Below are 22,575 nucleotides of genomic sequence, written 5' to 3' on the forward strand. Positions count from 1 at the left end.
TGATCGTTTAAATTCGAAACATTTTTCCTATCGTTTAACACGAACTACACAATCTTGTTGGCATGATCTAAACGTTCACTTACTATAGTTAACACGATCATTTATCACGGTCAATACCATTGTTTGATTTGAAGATTTTAACGATAATTTACATTATTGCACTATATGACTATTTACCATAATCAACGCAATCATTTTCGTAATCAACACAATCGTCTAAACTTGAAACTTTTTTTTGTCTCATTGTTAAAAAGAACTACACGATCGTGTATCATAACCTAAACAATAATAAATCATTTGTTTAGATTGTAGCACACAATCGTTTAGAAGAAGATTACTCATAAGTCAGAACATTTTTGCATGTAAGCTTTTATTTTTTTAAAAAAAAACCTATATATATATTAAATATAATTTTGTATGCAAAAACATGTTTGAAGTTATATTTTCTTATGATTTTATTGCAAAGCTAGCAGGGGCACATATATCAAAATTGAATTGGTTTTGCATCCACATACGTAGATACATTTCAGATCGATCAGCCTTAAAGATTGTTCTATTCGCCAATTTTGACAATTTTATCAACCAATCTATTTAAGAAGAAGAAGAAGAAAAAACGTTTAAGTATTCGGGTAATATTTGGTCAAACAAGGCGAATCTATTACTAAAATTAATAGAAAAAGTAAAATTACATTCTATTTGTAAATATTTTTAATATTTATCAACCATACACACTCTAAGCTAGTAGACGAGTGGTTAGTAAACTCCTACCACCGACATGACCTATCTACCACCTGCAAGAGTTGAATTTAAATTTTGCTATTATCTAAAACATTTTTATGCGTTGCTTTAGACATTTTAATTTTAATAATACATAAAGCTTTAATGATTATTAGAGTATTTTTAAGAGACATTTTTTTTTCTTCAGTGTATTCCTCACATATTCATTCTAGAAAAACAAAATTGATGTAGTTGAAACAATACCAATTAACGATTATTCGAGAAAACACACGTGATTTAAATTAAACAAATGCCCTATAAAAACAAGGCACTGTAGTCATTTATTCTTGATAAGGAATAATGGTATTGTAACATTCAAACTTTAGGTTTTTCACCTATAAATTTTTTTGAAATTGTTTATAGTTTTAATGTTATAATATATTGTTTGATTTTTTTTTTTTTTTATATCTTGAAGTTAATAATATAAATTAATATATGTTATTTTCTTAAATTTGCAAACTTTATCCCTAGAAGCAGTTGAGAAGCCAAATTTGAATAACAATAGAAATGTCACATTCACATTCACATCTTTAAAAAAATCTGTCTACCGTCTTTTTTCTTAATTATATGCTAGTTGAGTTATGTTAGTGTTGGTATTTTTAATTCAATTTCAATATGCTAAAATTTGGATATTAAAAATATCTTATAATTGAAATATTTTGTCAATACCAATTTTAAAATTTCAAAATTTCCAACTTGACTAACTTGACACGAGTCAATAATCAATCAACTACGTGATTTAATTAACATCTCAATCATTTTAGGTGGATAGCCATGTGCTCCACAAATTGAGCTAAATAATTATAATTAAAATACAAAATCTGGATTCCACTCATCAAATGTATATAACAACAACAATAATTATTTTGTACCACCACGTTGGTACTTGGATTTCGTGTCCACACAATAATTTAGTTTTGAGATGTTGAGCTTTACCTACCCAAAAAGATTTTTACACTCGTACGTTCAAATTTCCAATCTACCGCACGTTAATGTTGCTAAGCACAAAATATATAAGAAAGATTGAATCCCTCTTTATTTGAAATGACTTACCTATCTTTTGAAAAGATCGACTATATATATTTTTAAATTTATCTTTTGACGCATGTCAGCTCTGATTACATGTGACAATGGTGGTATGAAGACTCTGGTGTTCGAGGTTTTGCAAAGTCAATTTTCGTTTGATATATATATTCATCGACTCACTAGATCGATCCAAACTCCAAAGTATTTACATTTTTCTTTTGAGATGTGTGGTTCACTATGCCCTCCTCTATGAACTTGAATTTACTCGTGAGCTAGCTTTGATAACTCTCAATGTGTCTCAACTAATTTCATAGCCGGACCACCTACCTGAGTCTAGATGTCAAACTTTTTTTAAAATAGAAATTAAATCTTAGAGGTAGGTCTCACTACCATAGATTATAATTATACTATAAACTATATAGAGTACTAAAACATGTGTTTTGTTTTCTTTGTATAATGTAAATATCTATCACGCTAAATGTTTCCAAAGTTAAAAATAAAAATGTCGATTTCATAGTGTGACATGTTTTCATTATTTACATGTGAAATAAGTTTTGTTTTCTTTATTTGTTTAGAAACTCCTAAACCTAATAAGAAGTGTCAAGATATGTATATATATCTATATATATATGTGTGTGTATGTATGGTGGTATGTAGAAACACCCACTTTTCTTGGCCTTATTATCAAATTTCAATGGAATGTCTAATCAGATCCACCATTTCCTTAATTAAACTCTTTTTTTCTTTTTAATTTTATTAAGCCACTATATTATATATTGTTGCCCAATTAGTTGGATCATAAAAATGCCTTCATATTTATTAGTGGAAAATATTGTTAAACCACGTTCTTCCTTCAATAATTATTATTTAGTTTACTAATCTTTTGTTTTTAATCTAATCAGTGGGGAACACTTAGGATATCGTGTCCCTAAATTTTGATCAAGTTATATGATCTAATTTTCAGATTTATCTAACCTCATTTTTTTTATTTGTCGCTTAATTACAATTTAGTGGTTAAGATTTTATTCCTTATTTTGGGCAATATACTAAGATTTTGTTTGAAATAATTATTACTTGAATTTTAGAAAAAAATCAACCAATGTGTTTGGTAAATTTTGAGAACAAATTTGTTGCAATATAACGTTTACTAAAATTTAATAATTTAGATAAGTATATATTAAACTGTGCATTATATATAATTGATGAATTGTTGTAGATTAATTGATGAATATTAAAGGAGAATATATAACTTTTAACTTTTTTAAAAAAACAATCAATACTTATGATTTCATATATATATATAAGAAGAACAAAGATTTATAATTAATATTGAAAATAATTACTAAAAGTGAGAATTGATTGTATGAAAATTTAAAAGTTAGAAAAAGAGATTTTAAAAATCCTAACAAAGAAAGTGATTTCAATATAATTATTAATCTGTTCTACCAAACAATAAAAACAGTTAATGCTTTTAATTAACGATCCAAAACATATGCATCCTAAAGTAAATAGTATTAAGTAGAAATACTACGACTAAATAGATTCCGTCAAAATTAATTTCACTTTTAACTATTATTTTGACTCTTTGAAAATCAATATTGTTTATAAATCTATATAATATTGAAAAGAAAAGTAGAGTAAACCGAACTTAATTATTAAAAACAAAAGTTTTTTTTAAGAAATGATATTGTGATAGAATGGATAATATTTGTTTAATAGTTGTGTATGGATAACGAAAAGTGAGAAAGAGATTTAATTTTTAATTTATTGATCAAAGTAGGCAAAAAGAGAGACATGAAAAAGCTTAAACATTATTATATATATGTGTGAGGCATATCCACTTATAGAGTTTAATGCACTTAATTAAAGCATTCCTTACTATAATTTAAATTAACAACTTTTCATCCATTTTATAATAATAATAATAATGATAATAATATATTTTATAAATAATAAAAATCTATTGCTTGAATATAAATTTTTTTGTGATATGTAAAGAAAATGAACTAAAAGAGAGAGAATTATTTAACCTATGTATATATATTTATTGTATTTTGAACCCCTCAATAATATTAGAGAAATTAAACTTTGGTTGAGTGTTTAATATATATACTCACACTATCATTTAGAATATAGGTAACAAAAATAGAAAATTCATAGATTTCATTAGTTGAATTGAGATTCAAACGTTTAGTACTTGATAATATTAATTAATACTCAAACTAATTAAAAATGTCACGATTAATTAAAAATATAAGAATCTAAGAGTAAATTTTCTTGCTTAGGAAGGGAAACAGGGGATTAAACTATGCTCAAACAAATAATTCTATCTATAAAATTTTGTCTAGTGTGGGTTTAAATAATTCTTAATTTAGAGGTAAAATACTTAATTTATATTTTGACATGTTTTTATTAATTGAAACCAATAGTCTTAAAATCACAAAGATTTTAACTATCGATACATGAAAGTTGAGGCTTAAACAATCTATAAGCTCAAAACGTTCAAACACTCACTTCTTTAATTAGACGTTACTCCTAAAATGAATTAGACCACCATATATAAATATGACTTGTTTTGAAAATATATCTTAAGAGTAATAGATATTAATTGCATGAGAATAAAGAAACGTATATATAGTTGAAGAAACAAGATCAACGAAATATGCAAATCAATCTTTCATACATGAAAAGAATATATGTAGAAGCTTCAATGTTTGTTGTCGATATGGTGCTCAAATTTTGGCTTATCTAAAATCGGCCAACCAAACTAAGACATTTACGAACTAAAATTATATATTTTGTAAGTAGAAATAGAAATGATTATGGTTCAAACTTCGTAGGACAGTGATTACTCATGTCAATTCTTCTTTATCGAGATCTAGTCACATTCTGATTATGTAACTTTTCAAAATTAAAATTAAAATAGAAAATGAAAATGCAATAAAAATTAAATCTAAATAAAACTTTTAGATATTTAACAATTAATTAAGAATCAAAATTGAATTTTCATTTATCCATTATGTCTATTAATATCTATTAATTTTAACTGCATTAGCTAACTTCATCCAACCTTATTACATACTAATTTCACCAAAACGTAAAGTATGCTAAATTAACTTAAATATTCGGTTCTAATTCAAGGTTAAAATACAATAAAATTAACATAAAATTGTTAACATATTTCTAAACATCTCATAGATTCTGAAAGAAAAAAATATCTTATTCAAAACAAATATATATATTATATATATAAATTAGATTTTATGGCTGAAATTGAATACTAATTTATTTTTTTCAATTAAAAAATAAAATATTAAAGATAAATAAATGACCATTAGCCGTTCCTAATCCAAAAGCGTGGGATTTGTTAGATATATAGTTACATGATACATCCATGCAACCAATACCAAAGTTGATATAACATTTTTATATAACTTTTGAAAAAACCAAACTTTAATGAATCATATCTATATATGAATATATTTCTACAACTATCACATCCTATATTTGTTAAAATGGTTTAACAAAATATCCCCGATTATGAAGAAAATATATATTCTTAGCTAAATGACTTTTAAAAATATCTAAAAATAAAACTTTAAAATTTCAATGTCGTGTGTTTAATAAACATATATTAAAATATTATTATCATAATATGATCTAAATTAAAATTTTACAAGGTTTTAATCTCGTTACAACTCTTTTTAAGATTACACTCATACACATAATATCAATATTTCAAATATAGTGAAATAAAAATTAAACCAAAGTTTGAAGTCTTCAAATCTAATTAAGATATAATATATTATTACAAGTAGTTTTTTTTTTAATCTCAAATTATAATCATCATAATCAAATGTAAAACAAGGACAAAAATTGTTACCAATTGAAAGAGGAATAGATTTGTAAAATTATAAAGAATAAGATGACGATGAGATGAGCGTGGTGTAATCTTACAACATTGTTCGTAATCTATCTAGAGATATATATATCCAACCCCTAATCTTCTAATGACTCTTTTTCTGGTGGAATATCTAATTTTGTTCATGTAGGATTGCATTATATTAGTGTAACAAAATTAAAATTGATACTAAGCTTGTGTATTCCTTTGTTTTAATAATTAAATGGAAGTTTCACCCGAGGAGGACTTGGTCTCAAAGGGAAGACCGTGGAGAAACTTCCCTGTAAACCTAATAGCACTATCCAAGTATTATCAAATTTTAATTGATGTGTGCAATTAAAGAAACCTATGGTTTTCTTAATCATCTCATTTGTATTTTTTTTATTATTATATTAAGAACAAACCCAATTACATAAGAAAAACAACAACAAAACTTGTAGCTAAAAATGGAATGTGACGTGTGTGACTAAAAAAGGAGAGGAAAAAGAACAATTGTAATATATTTACCTTAGTACTTATTCAAGTAATTTTAATAATTAAAACATAATTGAGTTTTATTTAGCCCAAGAAATATTAAAAATATTTATAAAATGTATTAAAATATCAAATTTGTATTAGTAATAATATTTTAGACGATGATAAGCAGGTAGAGGCTAGAGGAAAAGTTTGGAGAGTATGGGTAGATATTTGAGAAAATAAAATAATAAAACTAATAATTAGGTTTGTAGTATTAACCCGTGATCCTCCGAGTCAGCAACGTGTCATATCCAGAGAAAGCCTCCACGTAAGATGAAAATGACACACGTGGCAAAAGAAAGAATATCAAAAGAGTTCTATTTAAACCCTCAAACTTATCCCCATTTTCTCCGTGGATTTCCTTAACAACTATTACTTCTCTCTGTTTCTCTCTTTTTCTCTCTTTTTCCTCTTCCTCTTCTTCTTCTTCTTCTTCTTCTTCTTCCATTTTCATCTCTAAATCTCATTTTAGGTTTCGATAAACTTATCCTTAAAATGAAGGAATCGGAAGGAAATCCTCTGCATCTAAAGTCGATCAACCACATATCGCTTCTCTGTAAATCAGTGGAAGAATCCATTTATTTTTACCAGAATATTTTAGGGTTTTTCCCCATTCGTAGACCTGGATCCTTCAAATTCGATGGCGCTTGGTATAAATTTCTTTTCTTCTTTTTCACTAATTAAATCTGTTTTTGTTTTTTGTTTGATTTATATCTGATGGATTTTTTTTTTTAATCTGACGTTTTTTTAGGCTTTTTGGTTACGGCATTGGAATTCATCTCTTGCAATCGGAAAAACCTGAGAATTTGCCAAAAAAAGGCAAGATTAATCCCAAGGATAATCACATATCATTTCAGGTAATTGATTAATTCATTCCTTTGTAATGGAATTGGATTACATTATAATATAATCCAAAATTAAACTTATGTTAGTTACGCTCATTTCGTTTATTTTGATTGCTTTCAGATAAGCTCTAGTTTTCAAATTTCAACATACTTTTCCAAACACATTATTTCACGAGTTTACTGGTCAGAGACGGAAGTAACTATTAATCATACATTTCTTACTCTAATATTTTTATTGAACCAAATACCCTTTTAACATCGTTATTAGGAGGAGGAGAGAGTTAAGTAAGTAACTCATCCTGATCACAAAAAGTAGAGTATTTTTAGTAGAAATTAGAGTGAAAATTATGAGAATGAAAAAGGATGAAATTAAAGATGAAAGGATGATGAATAGTAGTAGTAGGTAGTGTATTAAATGAATTAAAATAGTGATTAATTAATGTGGGGGTTTGTGAATAATGATTGAGCAGTGTGAGAGCATGGGAGCGGTGGAGAAGAAGCTAAAGGAAATGGAGATTGAATACGTGCGGGCAGTAGTGGAGGAAGGAGGAATACAAGTGGATCAGTTATTCTTCCACGACCCAGATGGATTCATGATCGAAATATGCAACTGTGATAATCTACCGGTGATTCCATTAGGAGGGGAGGTGTCAAGATCCTGTTCGCAGTTGAATCTTCAGATAATGCAGCAGCAACAGCAGATACACCAACTCGTTTAGCACTATCATCATAGCATAACTTGCTGTTCTGTATAATGATAGTGACCAAGAATCCATTAAAAAAATATCAATCTCTTATTATTACTATTGTTATTGTTACTATTGTTCGAAGAAGCTGTTTCAAATTGAAAGATGTACCTTTGCTTTGTGTTCTTTTGTTTAGAAGATAAAGTGGAGATGTCACCATTTTGGGACTTTATTATATTATATGTATTAAGTGTTTATTATTGTTGTTGTGCGTTCGTACAATCAATGCCTACTACTTCAATTTCTACCTACTCTATTCATAATCTCTTAGATGATAACGATGATTTTATTTCATTTGGATAAATTAAAAGAGTAGTGTGTAAAAACCATCCACTGTTTTCTAATGTGTTTGATCAATTCTTACCAACCCTTTTACTTTAAATTAATGGCTAATTACGATGAATAGAAGTATATAACAATAAGATATAATAAGTCCATCTACTTTTATGCTTTATCTAGTTCAACTAGACTTTTGTAAATGATTTGGTTATATTATATTTTAAAATGTGTTTTCTTTTTCTTATTTCTTATATTATAATACTAATTACTTTGTTTACTAAATAAAGCTTTGGTTTAAAATTCCTTTTTATCAAGTAATTTGGACACTAAATCCATTTATAACTTTAATCCTTCTAGCTTTTTAATGACCCTTTTACAACATTAGACTATTTAGTAATTCCAGTATGTATTCCATTTAGTGGGCCAAACTACCATTGAAATTCTTTGAATACCAAGCTATGATTAAGTATTAGAATTCCATTTGAAGCTACGCATGCATGTGATGTTTAATAATATAGATCCCATTTGGTTATATAATCATTTTGTACGTATTGAAAAATTGTCTACACAATATACTATCTTAGAAACCTAAGCCAATATTCAAAATTAAAGTAAACTAACTATTAAGAAGCAGGTAAACAAAAAACGAAATAGTTTTCAACATTTTCAACGACATATAGATATATTTTTCTCTTTTCCAACTTAATAATTGGGTCCCTACTCAACACTTGGAGGAAAGGTTATTCTTCACTTCTATAATAGGACAAGCCATCAAATGATTTGATGACCTCTGTAGATTTGCAATGTCCACATCTAAACTCAAAATAGTTGACAAATAAAGAACATGTATATATATATATATATCTCTAAAATAACAAAATTTAAAAGCAATAAATTTCAACTAATAAATAAAAATGATAATTAAAAAAATCCGTTAGTATTAACTTACCCCTACTTATTGTTTTATGTATACGTAGCTGGACTCGTACTATGGATTAAATTTACATGTGATAATGTCCACAAGTTTCAATAAAATTTCTTTATTTCGACACAGTTAAATTAATATGATAATTAATGTTTTGTCTACTCAATTATATCCGTTAGACAAAACTAAGCATATACTTTTGTAAAATTTGGGAAGTAGAGTATTTTCATGAATTAATTTTTTTAAAAAATACTTTTCTTATTTTTGTAATTCTATCCTAAACCCTTTTTTAGTATTATGAGAAAATAGTCTTAAAAAGAGTTGGATGATAAATAAAAAATAAAATTATTAACTGATATTATTACTATTACTATTATATAATACAAGTAGATTACCTGTATTAGGTGCAAACTAGTTGTGCCTAATCCTTACTCGTATTAAAAATTACAAGTACTTTTCATAAATTATTGAAGGATAACATAATGATTGAAAACATGACATTAATAATATGTCTAAATTATTGTAACGTGTCAATTCAAATTATAATTGTACTCAACTTGCATATTAAATTAATTATCAAAGTTCTGTATAGTTTAACTGACATGTAGTATACCTAACCTGACAACGATCAAAACATTTATAATTTGAATTCTAATCTCATTCTCTATTTTAATTAAGAAAAAATGAACATAATTTAAAAAAGATTTATACAAATCATCATTACACACAAACAGTTTATGGATAGATTTTGTACCTCACTATTTTTATAATATAAGATTAGACATCAAAGAAGTCAATTAGCATAAAACAAATCTCCCTAATCATTTAATTTCAAGAGGAGAGCACGAAAAAATCCAAATAAACTAGAAAACAAAGAAAGAAAGTTGATGAAGAAGAAAAAAGATTCTTCATACTTAAGTTGGGAAAATTGTTGGGGGAATCTTTATTTGTTGCTGACATGGTTGCCATGTAATCAACTTGTTACTAATATTTGATTGGTTGTTTTTATTATTATTGGGATTTTCTTTAAGAATCTATTTTACACGTGTTTTTGTAAAGAATTTCCATGTTGGAATTTAATCATAATCAATTTATTTGGTCCACTTTTGTAGCCTTTTCTTGGATTTGAGAAGGGATGAAAATGCAACTGATATAAAGTTTTAATTTAATTGAAATTTGAGAGTTTATGAAAACTTCAACATTAGTGTAGTAAAATTTGGAATCAAAGCATATAATTAGTAATTTGAAAGGGAAGTGGTAGCTCAAATCTCACTTTCTCATGTACCTAAGTTTTCAACATAATATAAACATGAAACAAAAAGTAACCTCAAAAAGTGATAAGTAGTGGATCTGTTTTGGATATCTTTTCATGGAAATGTATGTATCATTGTTTGTCTTCTTTTACTAACTTTTGTGTGGTTATGTTTTGTTTATATGTTAGCCATCCTATGAAATTTCTATTTTTTTGTAATTCGTTTTCTTTTAAATATCATTTATTTTGGTCCCATCAAATCAAACTATAATTCTTTTGTAGACAAAAGGAAACATGTGGTGACACTTTAAATATCTATTGCGTATTAATTATTTCTTTTTACAGTTGAGCAAAGAGAGAGAGATTGTTTTGATCATTTTCTACCGACAAAATGCAATAGCAAAAATTTAAACGATTCTCTTATTGTAAATGGATGTAGAAAGGAATTGCTATATGCCGTGATGAACCACTCCCCTGAAAAGTGGTTCGTCACAACTATGGTGCTAATCAATATGTTAGATGTTATTTCTCAAGGTTAACATTACTCCACTATTCAAACGTGCACTCGTTGAAGCGAGGAATAAAATCAAGACGAAGAAAACTCATAACAAAAAAGTAAATTGGGAGAGAGTATAAATCTATATAATTTTGATTAGAAAAATGATAGATAAAGTAGAAAACAATTAAAAAATAATATATACAAAAACGTTTCACACAGGCACAAAATCCATCCTAAGAGGATAGAATTATATTATCACCACTAACACACTTTAAACTTTTAAACAGCATATGGCTTAGTATTTATATCTTCTTGACATTGCTAAATTCTCCAATGTGGGACAGTAACATTGTCATTTGCCTATGGGTCTTGTCCTCTGATTATGAACCAAAGTCCACATATTATTTCCAACCACCTTCCTTTAATTTATGATTCACCATCATCTTAACTCCCCGATATCTCTTGTTGAATAATAATTGTTTGATGCATGGAATTGAGTCAAAATGAAAATATACAACTTATAAGAATTCTTCAACCGCCTCCACGTTCTACTAAATTATATAAATTTCTATAGAAATTAAAAGAAGAAAAAAGAATCTAAATTATATAAGTTTATTCATGTGTGATATCTTAAATACATACACATAACATTAATGGTTTTCTGTTTTACACAACTGAGTGAAAAAGAAAGAAAGTAAGAGTCCAATGATATTTGATAATATCTCCAATAATTTATAACCTATCATCATCATCTAATTTTTTTATTTCTCTACATGGAAAAACGTGACAATTAAGTTCGTATTTAGCTCCTCATATACATGTACATGTACGTACAAGGTACAACAGACACAACCAACAAATGAAGAAGAAGACTAAAAGGAGTCAGATAAGCACAAAGCCCATCTCTATACAGAAAAGTTCTTCAACCCAAAAGTTATAGAGAGTTGAAATCTTCGAGTATGGATGGCTATTAGCTAACTCATGCAACAGTATTACACCTACAATAATCTTTTATATATATATAATACATAGACTTGGTTCAAAGCATTAAAATATTAGTTCATTAATAATAAAATAGCATCCAGACATAGGAGACAAAAATCAAACCAACCTATATGGAGAAATAACTCAACCCTAACCAAATGCAAAATGGGACACATCTCTGGACCTACTTCATCAGAGTGTCATTGATATCTTACCTTATTAGAACAATTCTAATGATCATTTTTTATACATACATTACCATAATTTTTAGATATAGAAAAATGAATCATACTCTTAAATATCGTAGTTTCCACCTTTTTAGCGCATCAGAAGTATGACTGACATTGCAACGATGTGTACATTTTCTCGTAGACACATTTTTTTTATATGATTTTTTTAGTATAAGAATAATAACCAAGTACTTTTTTGGTATAGAAATACGAATACATTTCAAATGTGTACAAATCAATTAGCTTTTGAAATTAATATGGCATTTGGAATACAACCTTCCAATTCTTTTGTGTATTAATAACAAAATAACTAACAATTTATTTATAATAAATTCATGAAAACAAATACACAAATCCCTTTATTGGAGTGATAAATATGAATCAAACATATAATAATAATAATAATTAAAGACCATAAAAGGAATAATAATTCAAGTTTCTCCAGCCAGAATTTTCTCATAATTTTCAATGGATTGAAGCCTCTGAATCAACAATTGATTTCTAAACTTCTGAATGAAAGCTTCAGCACTTTCATTGACATCTTCCGTCACTGTCACCGTCCTCTCCAGTTTCCTCCTCTCTCCGCCGCAGAAACGGAGAGGGGACGACGGACACGGCGGTGGCTGCAGCTTATTAATACCACCAGCAGCAGAAACAGCTGGTAATTCGGAGTTCTTCTTCATAATGAGAATAACCTTGTTTGAATTTTTGTTTTGTTTGTTGGAAAAAGGAGGCATTAAGGGGTTGATATTTATAGGAAGAATGGAAGAACTAATTGAGATGTGAGAAATAAATTTAATTAAGTAATGATTAAGCAATTGTATGGGCGGTGGGCAAAATCAACGGCGGCAACTATGGTGAGTCAAAGGTGGGAACTTTGAGTGTGGGAGTTAAGCTAATTGGCATAAAAGGGAGGGTTTGGATTGGCAATTGGGTGTGGCGTTTTCGAATCTTTACCAAATAATGAATCTAATTCCCTAATTTTATGATTGTTGTGATCAATTTCCTTTTTGCTCCTTTGAGTTATTAAGTAATGGGTTTGAAAATTCCATACTTCTTACTTTTGTGTTCGGTTTAGGGTTTACTCAAGAGAGGTCACAGTTTAGGATCAGAGTGAAATAATTTTCAAGAAAAACTAGAGGAAGACATCGAAAAAACGTGCGTAAAGAATCGATTTTGAGGTGATCAACCAAGCTCTCGACACTAGCATCTTGCAAGCTTGAGGGTCGCAACCACCTTCACACTACGACTTGCATATAATCAAAGAGAAAGTGTCAAATGAATGAATTATGATAATAGAATTTATGTCACTACATTTTTTAAATTGTAAAAGTAGTCAATTTGAAGATCGATAAACCTTTGTATAGTCATTTAATATCATTAGTTACTTGTTATATTTGCCATAATATGAAAAAAAAACTGTGATCTTTTAAATATTTTATCATCTAATGCAATTTTTTAAATATAAATAACCACATTTAATTTCTATGAAAACAACCTTACCTTTTTACTCTCTTTACGCTCAACTTAAGACTATGGTAAGTTGGGCGTCATATACCCATGCAAGTAACTCTCACGTAGGTAAACTCAAAGAACGAGACCAAACCGAAGAAGTGAGTTGACTGACAAGTCCATAAAGGACCTACGATAACGAAGAAAACACGTGGAAGTTTTTCGTTCCAACAAGTTCAATTTTTCATTTGCTCCCAAGATATCAAAATGCTATAGATTATGTTAGATTAGTATGATTTGAAATTTACCCTTTTTAATCACGTTAAATTTATTACAAAATACTTGGTCTTTCAATTATGAGACTTAAATTGTTTTTCATTAATAATTTTCTTTTACGGTTTTAGATCAATTAAAATTGAATTCACATAATAATTATTTTCTTAAATTAGTTAGCTAAAACTAAAAGTTAGAAGAAGAAAAAACCAAAAGTGAGCCTATATATTAAAACTAAGTTCATCATTTTGAAGGACAATAATGTAATATTGATGTATAGTTCTTTTATTGATATTTTAAATTCAATAATTAAATTAAAAATTACAATAATTCAAGTATGAATAGAGAGTTTTATTTTAGTTGAAATTAAATTTAAAATATTAACACATAATAACATTAAAAAAAATTGCAAATATGACCATTTATCCAAATGTATCGATAATTATTATTGATCATAAAATTATTATTAATTATAGTTATCATTTATTTTATTTTTTTAAATCCACAAAACCAAATCTCTCTTTTCCCATATAGAGAAACATAAAAGCAGTAAAAGATCAAATTTCTTAAATTAATTTTCCATCTAATTGATAACGATTTCCATTGTCCTCTTACGACAAGTTAAGTTATCTATAGTTATATTGTATATAACTTTCTATAGTAATTTTATTGTTAAACATATCATTAAATATGAGTAGAAGAATCGAACCTTTTAACTACATCAACAAAGTTAACTTTACCTAATCTCATAGTTAAACAAAAGTATGGTCATGATTTTGGTCCAACTTTATTAATAACTTTGGAAAAGAAAAAGTTGAGAATAATTAGAAACAAAATCAAACACATTCATTGAAGGACAAAAATGATGAATGAATAAATCAGAATAGAATTAATTTGTTTTACCTAACGAAGATAAAGAAATATAAATATATAAACATAAAACCAAGGCCGAAATGTTTGACATTATATACGATTATTTGGTAACATTTCACACTAAATTAAAGTGTGTTACTATGTAATATATTAAAGCCATAAGCCTGGGCATGTGAAGTCATTAATGGTAAATGTACTCTACTTCTTTCTTTGGCTTACCTCTAGGAACCAATTCCCAAATAAATAGAATTACATATGTTATATTCGGATATCATGTATCAAATTATAATTATGTAATGTTAATTAAAGAATAAGAATGATGAGAGGTATTTGTGTGTTTTCAAATCATGAATATGAAGATACTCATTTTGCCTTAGAAATAAAGGATTAAACATAGACCACAAATATATATAAAAAATTTGAAATTGTGATATGGATAATTTTCTTTGAAATTGGTATTGATTGGAAAAGAAATAAAATAAATGTGTAGGGTGACGGAAAGCTTATCATAAAATGAAAAATACGTCAACATTTCAATGTTTTAATTATATATAATTTTGAAGAACGGAAATAGTTGGGTTCAATATTGTCATTAAAACCCATATGAATTTTTCGATACTTACAAAAATAATATCCTCAAGAGGAATATACTTTTGATTCACAATTGTAATTTAATGGATGTAGGCCACATAAATATATTGCTGACTTATTCTAACAAAGTTGGATGGATTATTGCTTCAATTATTATCTCAAAATTTAATGGTCTTTTAATTTTACACCCCACCACACTTGTAATATATATATATATATAAATTTTAAATTTGTATAGAGTAGAAATCTTATCATAAAAAAAAAATATCTCAAACTTTTAACTAAATATTCTTATAGCTAGTAATTAATACAACTAAAAATGATAGAGTAAAATTAATTTAATAGTAATTAACATGATTTTTCTTACTTGAATGATACTATGATATTGTTGTAAAAAAAGTTATAGTTATACTAATTAATCAATTGAGGTATCCCATTTTAGATAGAAAGTTTTGTGACTTTGCTTTCGATCTTATTTATACCATTGTAAAAAATTGTCTCATTTATATATCATAAACTTTCTTTTATATAGCTAATCTGTGAGATTATATTGATTGAATATATCGTAAAGCAATTAAAAGTATTTAAGAACAAGATTAACATTAAGAGTGAAGATCATAAATTTAGTTACTAGATATTTGAATTACTTTTAACTTTGATTTCATGTCTAATAGCTTCCAAATTTTAAAAATATATTTGGTAGTGAAGTTTGGTAATTTCATTCATATTTTTAGAACTTGATGTATTAGTTAAGCATAATTGATTATTGTCTATGAACTGAGTTTTGTGTAAAGAAAATTTTAATTTTTAAAAAATGTGTATATATATATATATATAATAATTGAATAATCTGTTGAATATAAACTAACAATTTTAAAAGATTGATAGTTTAAAATTTAGAAATTTATTAGATATAATTGTGCAAATGTGAAAGTTCAAACACTAATCTTTAAATTTAATCAAATTAAAAGCATCATTTAAATATGAAGTAAACCAAACGTTGGAAAATCAATCGCATCTTAAGAATTAAACAATGAATCTATGATATTTCCAGATTTCATCTCACATTTGAATTGCTTCTGCTCCCCTCTGTATTATTCAGTTTTTCCATTAATTTATACAGAACATACAAATACAATACAACATCACAGCCTGAGCCTCTCATAAGCAAATTACAATAGGCAGAATAAGACATGAACCTCTTCATAAGCTCATGCAACTACAAGTCTCTTCAGAAGTTGTCTCTAAAAAGAATGAGAAGTAGGGGCAGGCTGGACCTTCTGCTGAATGAAGTTTTCATTACCAAGAAAGCACGACGGTGGATAAACAGGCCCTGAACTCAAACCATATGCTTGCCAGCAGGAAGACGTTGAAATCTTGGCATCTTCCGACAAGAGTAGAATGTCTTCTAGATATAATCCTACACATGGCGATGTATCACTGCAAGCAAATTTTATGGCTTTATTTGTTGCTGTGGTTCCTTTGATGTGAATGAATGATATGTCTTCCACTTTAACAGCTGATGTCTGCAATTTCAAAAATAAGAAGTTATTGGTATGTATTGGACAGAGTTTAGAAGAAACTTTCACTCAATTTATTTATGAACAAGCAGAAGAATTTATAGAAATCTGTACATGGATGGTTGATAACAAGATGTAACAGAAAGGAAACAACTTCAACAAGATGAAGGAAGAAGATGGGTAACTAACTCTTAACAAGCATTATTAATAATCATTAGTTCTAATAGTATGTCATTCGAGTTCAGAAAAAAATTAGTTCGAACGAACCCTTACCTGATTGGCACATGGACGGTTTGAGTCACAGTAATACTGATCTATGATGATTGGATTTGATACATTTTTCATCAACATGTTCTTGAAGATAATATCAGTGGCAGATCCACTGCCCCCCTGATGGATAAGGGAAACAGGAGCTCATATCAGCTAAAAATCTTTTGTGGGTGACATAATGAGGCCAAACAAACGCATTTTACCTGCCATGTTTTAATTCTTGCTCCGTTTTTGGTGTTTGACAAAACAGCTCCATCAACCCTTACATTACGTACCTGTGCTGAGGTGTTTCGCTTTCCCAAGCTTCCAATACTGATCAACAAAAAACGATTGATTCATCAACTTCTTTGATCCAATCAGAGTAATCCAATTAGTTAACAATTATAATACCTTATTCCATGGCCTGGCCCACAGGTAATGTCTTTGATCAAGATCCTTGAAGAATTACCGACTATGGAGACACAGTCATCCCCTGGCAAGAGAGTGCATCTGCATTAGACTTCGCTATCAAATTAAATCAAGAGATGCCGACTACCGCAGGATCATCATCTTTGTTGTATGATTTGCAATTTAGAAAATTGACTTGAGCTGAAACATTCTGAAATTAACTTGAGTGATGTCAACTCAGGTCACATCCTCAAATTGATTTGTTTACCATTAAGGTCCAACATTTGTGCTATATCAACTCATTCATCTCCATACTAATTTGCAAGCAACTTTGCAAAAAGGAAAAGGACTTGGTTCAACAAATTCTATGATGGATGAGGAACATTCAGAAAACGAACTAGGCAAGAATTTGGGAGAGCCTTATAAAGAATATTTATTGCCCTTGAAATGTCGATATCAGAACTATATTGATAAAATTTTGTTGCAATTCATCACCACAATCGGAAGTTTATGACTGGAAATCTTCCTTGTTCTCTAGGATTGTCTCATGCTCTTCCAAACATGATAAAAAAAATTTCTCATTCAAACAGGAAAATATTTGATGGTTCGGTATCATGTCCATCATAAATCTAACCTCAGTTGAAGAAAGAATTATGCAATAATCTATTCAATGATGAGTTGGTATTAAATGACTGACCTGTACTAATGATGCTATTCTTGACCATGACACCCTTCGATGCACTGATATGGATTCCATCAGTATTTGGGCTAAAGGCAGGAGCAATCACTTTGAGATTAGAGGCAACAACACGTAGGCAGCTTGTTAAAGCAACATGCATCTGTTGACTGTCAATTACCAATAGATGATGAATCTTTAAGTTCTTACACTTGTGGAAAGTGATGGCCTGCAATAGAGTAGTGAAAATTTCACCATGTGCAGCAACATTATTTTTCGATACTTGTCAAAGCTCAACTGACAAGCAAAATGAAGATGGCACATTTAGCACAAGAACCACTCACTGTTGGAGCATGTCGACACGGCTGCCATATAAAAGCAGAAAAACAAAGGTTATTGCCTAACTCAGGACAGTTTTAGATAAGTTATCTTGAAATGAGACAGATGGATAAACGGTTTGGAAAAGAAATTACATTTGTTGAGTTAATCTTGCAAGAGCTCATCCACCATTCATATCCCATTCCGTTAATCTCTCCTCCGCCTTCAAGAGTCAGATGGTTCACCCCACGGAAGTAAAGCCATTTCCGTGGATTTAGACCAGCCCAGGCATTTGGATCTTTAGGAGCATTGATTATGCCATGTATCTTTTAAGAATAGAAACTACAAGACTGAATGTATGGAAATAATTGAGGGGTAAAAAGTCTAAAAGCATATAAAGGTCGAAGAGATACAGTTTGAAGGGGAGAAGAATCACATTTTGCTCATACCCTCAAGGTCACCCTTGAACGACATGGGCCATGAAGCTCAAGAGGGTGCACCAGAAACGTGTTACTAGCTGGAAAAACAATTCGTACTCTAGTGGGGAAAGAACAAGCCATCTTCCAGGCTTCCATGAGTGCCTTGAGCCAAAAATTAATACATTAGCAAAAACGAAAATTCAACTTCATAATGTCACAAATATCTGTCTAATCAAGCTTAGAACAGAGATAGCACCGAGCAATTAACAAGCTAGAAAAATTCCAAAAGAAAAATCTAAGAAGCACCAACACTCCTAAGATGGCTGATGTCAGACATATTTATGACACCAAAACGTCGCCAACACGTCTATGCCCGCACACGCTTGGAGGGAAAAAAACCATAGAAACAACTCATTATCCCATCCGGCGCATGGGCAATAATTATTAGGTTTCTTTTTTAAAAAAAAATTACTAGGATTCTAAGTTTCTTCACGTTCACGCTCTCTTCTCTGATTCTCCCCATCAGACCACCAACTGTTTCTGCCCTAACCCTCTTGCCGATCACCGTCACTGCCCATCTCTCTCATCGGTCGTGCTGATGTTTTTAATTATTCTACTAAAACTTGTTATGTTTTTATGGCTCTAAACTTGTTACTTTGATGTTTTTAATTGGAATCCTTGTTATGTAATATGCTTATATGCATGACGTATATATATATTTTTTCACTTAAAAATTTGACGTGTGTCATGTCCGTTTTTGAAAAATAGCATGTCGCCATGTCGCATGTCGGTATCTATGCTTCCTAGAGGAAAATCATAAAGATGGTTTTCATTTCAATGTAAGCATTCTGACTCATAACAGGAAAATAAAGAAAAGGGAAACCATCATCATCATCAGATGGTAGAGGAACAAAAAAAGCTTGAAAATGGACAATATCTGATGGATCGCAAAGCTCAAAAGGGTGCATCACGAAAGGTCTTTTTTTTCTTTTAATACATTCGTGAATGGTAAGCCAATTTATGCAAACTTCCATTAAACTTATGGAACAACTCATCTGACACTACAACAAACTCTAAGCATCTGGTACAAATTTGTGTTCAGAGGGTGAAGAACAGCCCATTTTCCAGGCCGCCAATAATGTCTACACAGCATATGCCAAAACGACCATTCTACATCATAATGTCACAAATGTCTGTCTAATGCAAATAAACAAGGAGAACAAACCACTAAAGATTCAAATGGCTACAAAGGGTCAAGATGGCAAACCATGAAAAACTTGCAGAGAGAGTCCTTACACATCAAGCATTAAAATCTAAGCAATGGAGCAATCATTCTAGCCCAAAACAGGAAAAACAAGAAAAGGGAAAAGGGGATCATCATCAACCCGTAGCCAATGTTCATTAAAGATCTTGAAAATAAACAAGATGGAAAACCCTTTTGATAATTAAAATACCTGAGTATCATTGCTAATCCCATCTCCTTTTGCCCCAAAATCGCCAAGATAGAAAACCCCTTTGGATCTGGGTCGAGTTATGTTGAGCCTAGAAAGTGGGAGCTGCAATAATGAGTCAAAATCAGCTGAACATTCAAAGGTTAAGCTCGTCAACACAGTAAATAAAAAGATGGGTAATGAAGAAGGCCACAATCGTTGGCCTTTCATGATCAGAGACAGAAGTTTCGCGTAATTTGTAGGGTTTTACAGCTAATCCAAATGAGGTTTGAAATGTATTTAATACCCAAAACGCCAATTTCTTATATAGTTCTTCAATGTTAGAAAAAGACGCGAAAGATGTTAGCTTTTTTCTTTCTTTTAATTATGGCGTTGAATTATTGATACTTACACCTCCATGTGTAGACGAAATTAAACAGTTGCAATAACACACTATCCATCCATTTTCAGTTTCTGAAAGCCTTTTCCTTTTCTTTTATGAGTTAACGTTACTCATTTCAGACCATTCCATTGATGAAGGCAGCAACCCAACGAACAAAGTTCATGTGAAATTATTGAAGTATTATTCATAAAATCTCTCAAAGAAAAAAAAAGAAAAAAACACTCAACGTCTATCTCCTCACGGTATAGAACGTTGAAAGCCTAGTAAGTGTATTTAACACAACAATCAATCCTAATGTCAAACTTCACAATGCAATATAGAACAAAACAAACTATGATATTGTATTTATTTTTTCTTCAAAACAACCGACTTGTGTTTGAAGCAAAAACTTGGATGAGCTATTATTATTATAGAAATATTGTCGTTTCGTGATAATGAACAAGTAAGAGCTATCGACGTTTGTTAAACTATAAATTAGAAATAAGTAATTGCTTTGATTCATCATGTTGACAAACATCAACAAAAGTTTAGCTCAACCGGACTACTGATGTTCAAATGTATCAATGTAATTTTTTTACGATACGAAGATTATTGACTCATCTCTTATCTACGAAAAATAAATTTTAATTTATTTTTATAATCTATATTCTCAATAACGAAGATAACGAATGTTTTAGTCTTGTTATAAATTACGAATGGTCAATTTAATCTCAATGACAATCATTAATGTTCTTCCTAAAAAATGGATATTAAAGGTCTAATTAACAATCATATATATATAGACATAGCTCAATCCAATTACTTTCATTTATAATAAAGTTTCATATTTAAACTAATAATGTTGCTAAAATCTTAAATATATCTTTTTTTTTTTCTTTTTAATTAAATGTTGGTCCCATCTTTAACTTATATTGAAAAATTATAATTCAAATATCAATTTAAATCCTTCACATTCTTTTAAATTTAATTGAAAACATAATAAAAAATACATATTTTTATTTATCAAATACACTTCTAAAATTGTTATAAATGAATTGAATTAAATTCTTTCCTTGAATTATATCTAAAAATAATAGTCAATTTTCATCGTTCGTTGTCCACATGTATATTTTTTAAATGCCGATTTAACAAATTGGAAGATTATAATATGCATTAATTTCATATCTTACTTTCAATTAAATTGTATGAATATTATAAATAGGATTTTATATACTATTCTTCCAAAAGTATAATATAAGAAAAGAAAGGTATATTAAATAGAAATAAGACATTAAACATAAGGGATGATATCATAGAGAGAAAAGGATGTTTATGAAAATTTCAATTTTTGATAAGAAAATTTACTTTTGGAAGGGAAGACTATGAAATACGCGGTTGACATTTTTGTAACAAACACTCTTTATTTATTTCAAACATCATTTTAATTGAAACAAATATACTTCAAAAAACATATAACATGGGTTAAGATTAAAATATTTGTAGTTCAAGTCTCGACGTGTCATTATAATTATCCTCCATCTTTAGAAATATTGATAACATGTCGAGTCTATACTGTTACTAATATCATCGTTTTATGAAAAATTAAAAATTTAGGTTTGCAATTACAAACATTGGATATTAAATTCACGGTTGTTATGTGTGTTAATACAATTTTTACTTTTTGTTATCAACAAAATAATAAATTTTATAAAAGTATAAGATTCATCGATGATCATTAATCACACTTCTATGTTGCGGAGAAATAATAAAATATAGTGTAAAAGTCCGAAAGTAAACCTCTTCAATCATAACAAATCAACTCCTATTTTGTACACCAATCTTGATTATAGCTCCCAAATTTCTTGTAATTAATCCTAATTATCATTACAGTTTAGCTTAAATTCATACAACACTTGAATGTTTGAGAGGAAAGTTAATTGAAAATGATGACTTTAGCGGTTAATATAGTTTGAATAAAGGAGAAGCACTTAAAATGTATATCTA

The 22,575-nt window shown here is 28.8% G+C and overlaps 2 protein-coding genes across 3 annotated transcripts; one reads left to right on the top strand and one right to left on the bottom strand.

Annotated features, from left to right (window-relative positions):
• The first annotated feature begins 6,571 nt into the window (after positions 1–6,571).
• Positions 6,572–8,062, top strand: LOC101209593. Its single transcript, XM_004135812.3, has 3 exons — positions 6,572–6,870; positions 6,972–7,077; positions 7,536–8,062. Exons 1-3 carry the CDS (start codon positions 6,716–6,718, stop codon positions 7,782–7,784), a joined length of 510 nt encoding a protein of 169 aa, XP_004135860.1. The 5' UTR covers positions 6,572–6,715; the 3' UTR covers positions 7,785–8,062.
• Positions 8,063–16,172: 8,110 nt separating this feature from the next.
• On the bottom strand, positions 16,173–20,553 carry LOC101205645 (probable polygalacturonase At1g80170). Of its 2 annotated transcripts, XM_031889163.1 has the most exons (10): positions 20,214–20,343; positions 20,027–20,093; positions 18,790–18,921; positions 18,496–18,666; positions 18,367–18,387; positions 18,044–18,251; positions 17,350–17,431; positions 17,163–17,271; positions 16,963–17,079; positions 16,173–16,695 (listed from the first exon to the last, which is right to left on the bottom strand). In XM_031889163.1, exons 2-10 carry the CDS (start codon positions 20,057–20,059, stop codon positions 16,414–16,416), a joined length of 1,155 nt encoding a protein of 384 aa, XP_031745023.1. In that variant the 5' UTR covers positions 20,060–20,093; positions 20,214–20,343; the 3' UTR covers positions 16,173–16,413. The 2 variants fall into 2 exon arrangements, with proteins under 2 accessions (XP_031745023.1, XP_011659531.1); XM_011661229.2 differs by lacking the exon at positions 20,027–20,093 and having other exon boundaries at positions 20,214–20,553.
• Positions 20,554–22,575: the final 2,022 nt, after the last annotated feature.

The sequence above is a fragment of the Cucumis sativus genome, chromosome 7 (genome assembly GCF_000004075.3).
Source record: "Cucumis sativus cultivar 9930 chromosome 7, Cucumber_9930_V3, whole genome shotgun sequence".
Lineage (NCBI taxonomy): Eukaryota > Viridiplantae > Streptophyta > Magnoliopsida > Cucurbitales > Cucurbitaceae > Cucumis > Cucumis sativus.

Excerpts from the sequence above, each read along its gene's own strand:
- LOC101209593 (XM_004135812.3), top strand. The coding sequence starts at position 6,716 with ATGAAGGAATCGGAAGGAAATCCTCTGCATCTAAAGTCGATCAACCAC. Across the intron at positions 6,871-6,971 it reads TTCAAATTCGATGGCGCTTG|GCTTTTTGGTTACGGCATTG; the intron begins GTATAAATTTCT and ends ACGTTTTTTTAG. Across the intron at positions 7,078-7,535 it reads ATAATCACATATCATTTCAG|TGTGAGAGCATGGGAGCGGT; the intron begins GTAATTGATTAA and ends ATGATTGAGCAG.
- LOC101205645 (XM_011661229.2), bottom strand. The coding sequence starts at position 20,420 with ATGAAAGGCCAACGATTGTGGCCTTCTTCATTACCCATCTTTTTATTT. Across the intron at positions 17,080-17,162 it reads CAAGAATTAAAACATGGCAG|GGGGGCAGTGGATCTGCCAC; the intron begins GTAAAATGCGTT and ends CTTATCCATCAG. Across the intron at positions 16,696-16,962 it reads ACCGTCCATGTGCCAATCAG|ACATCAGCTGTTAAAGTGGA; the intron begins GTAAGGGTTCGT and ends TTGAAATTGCAG.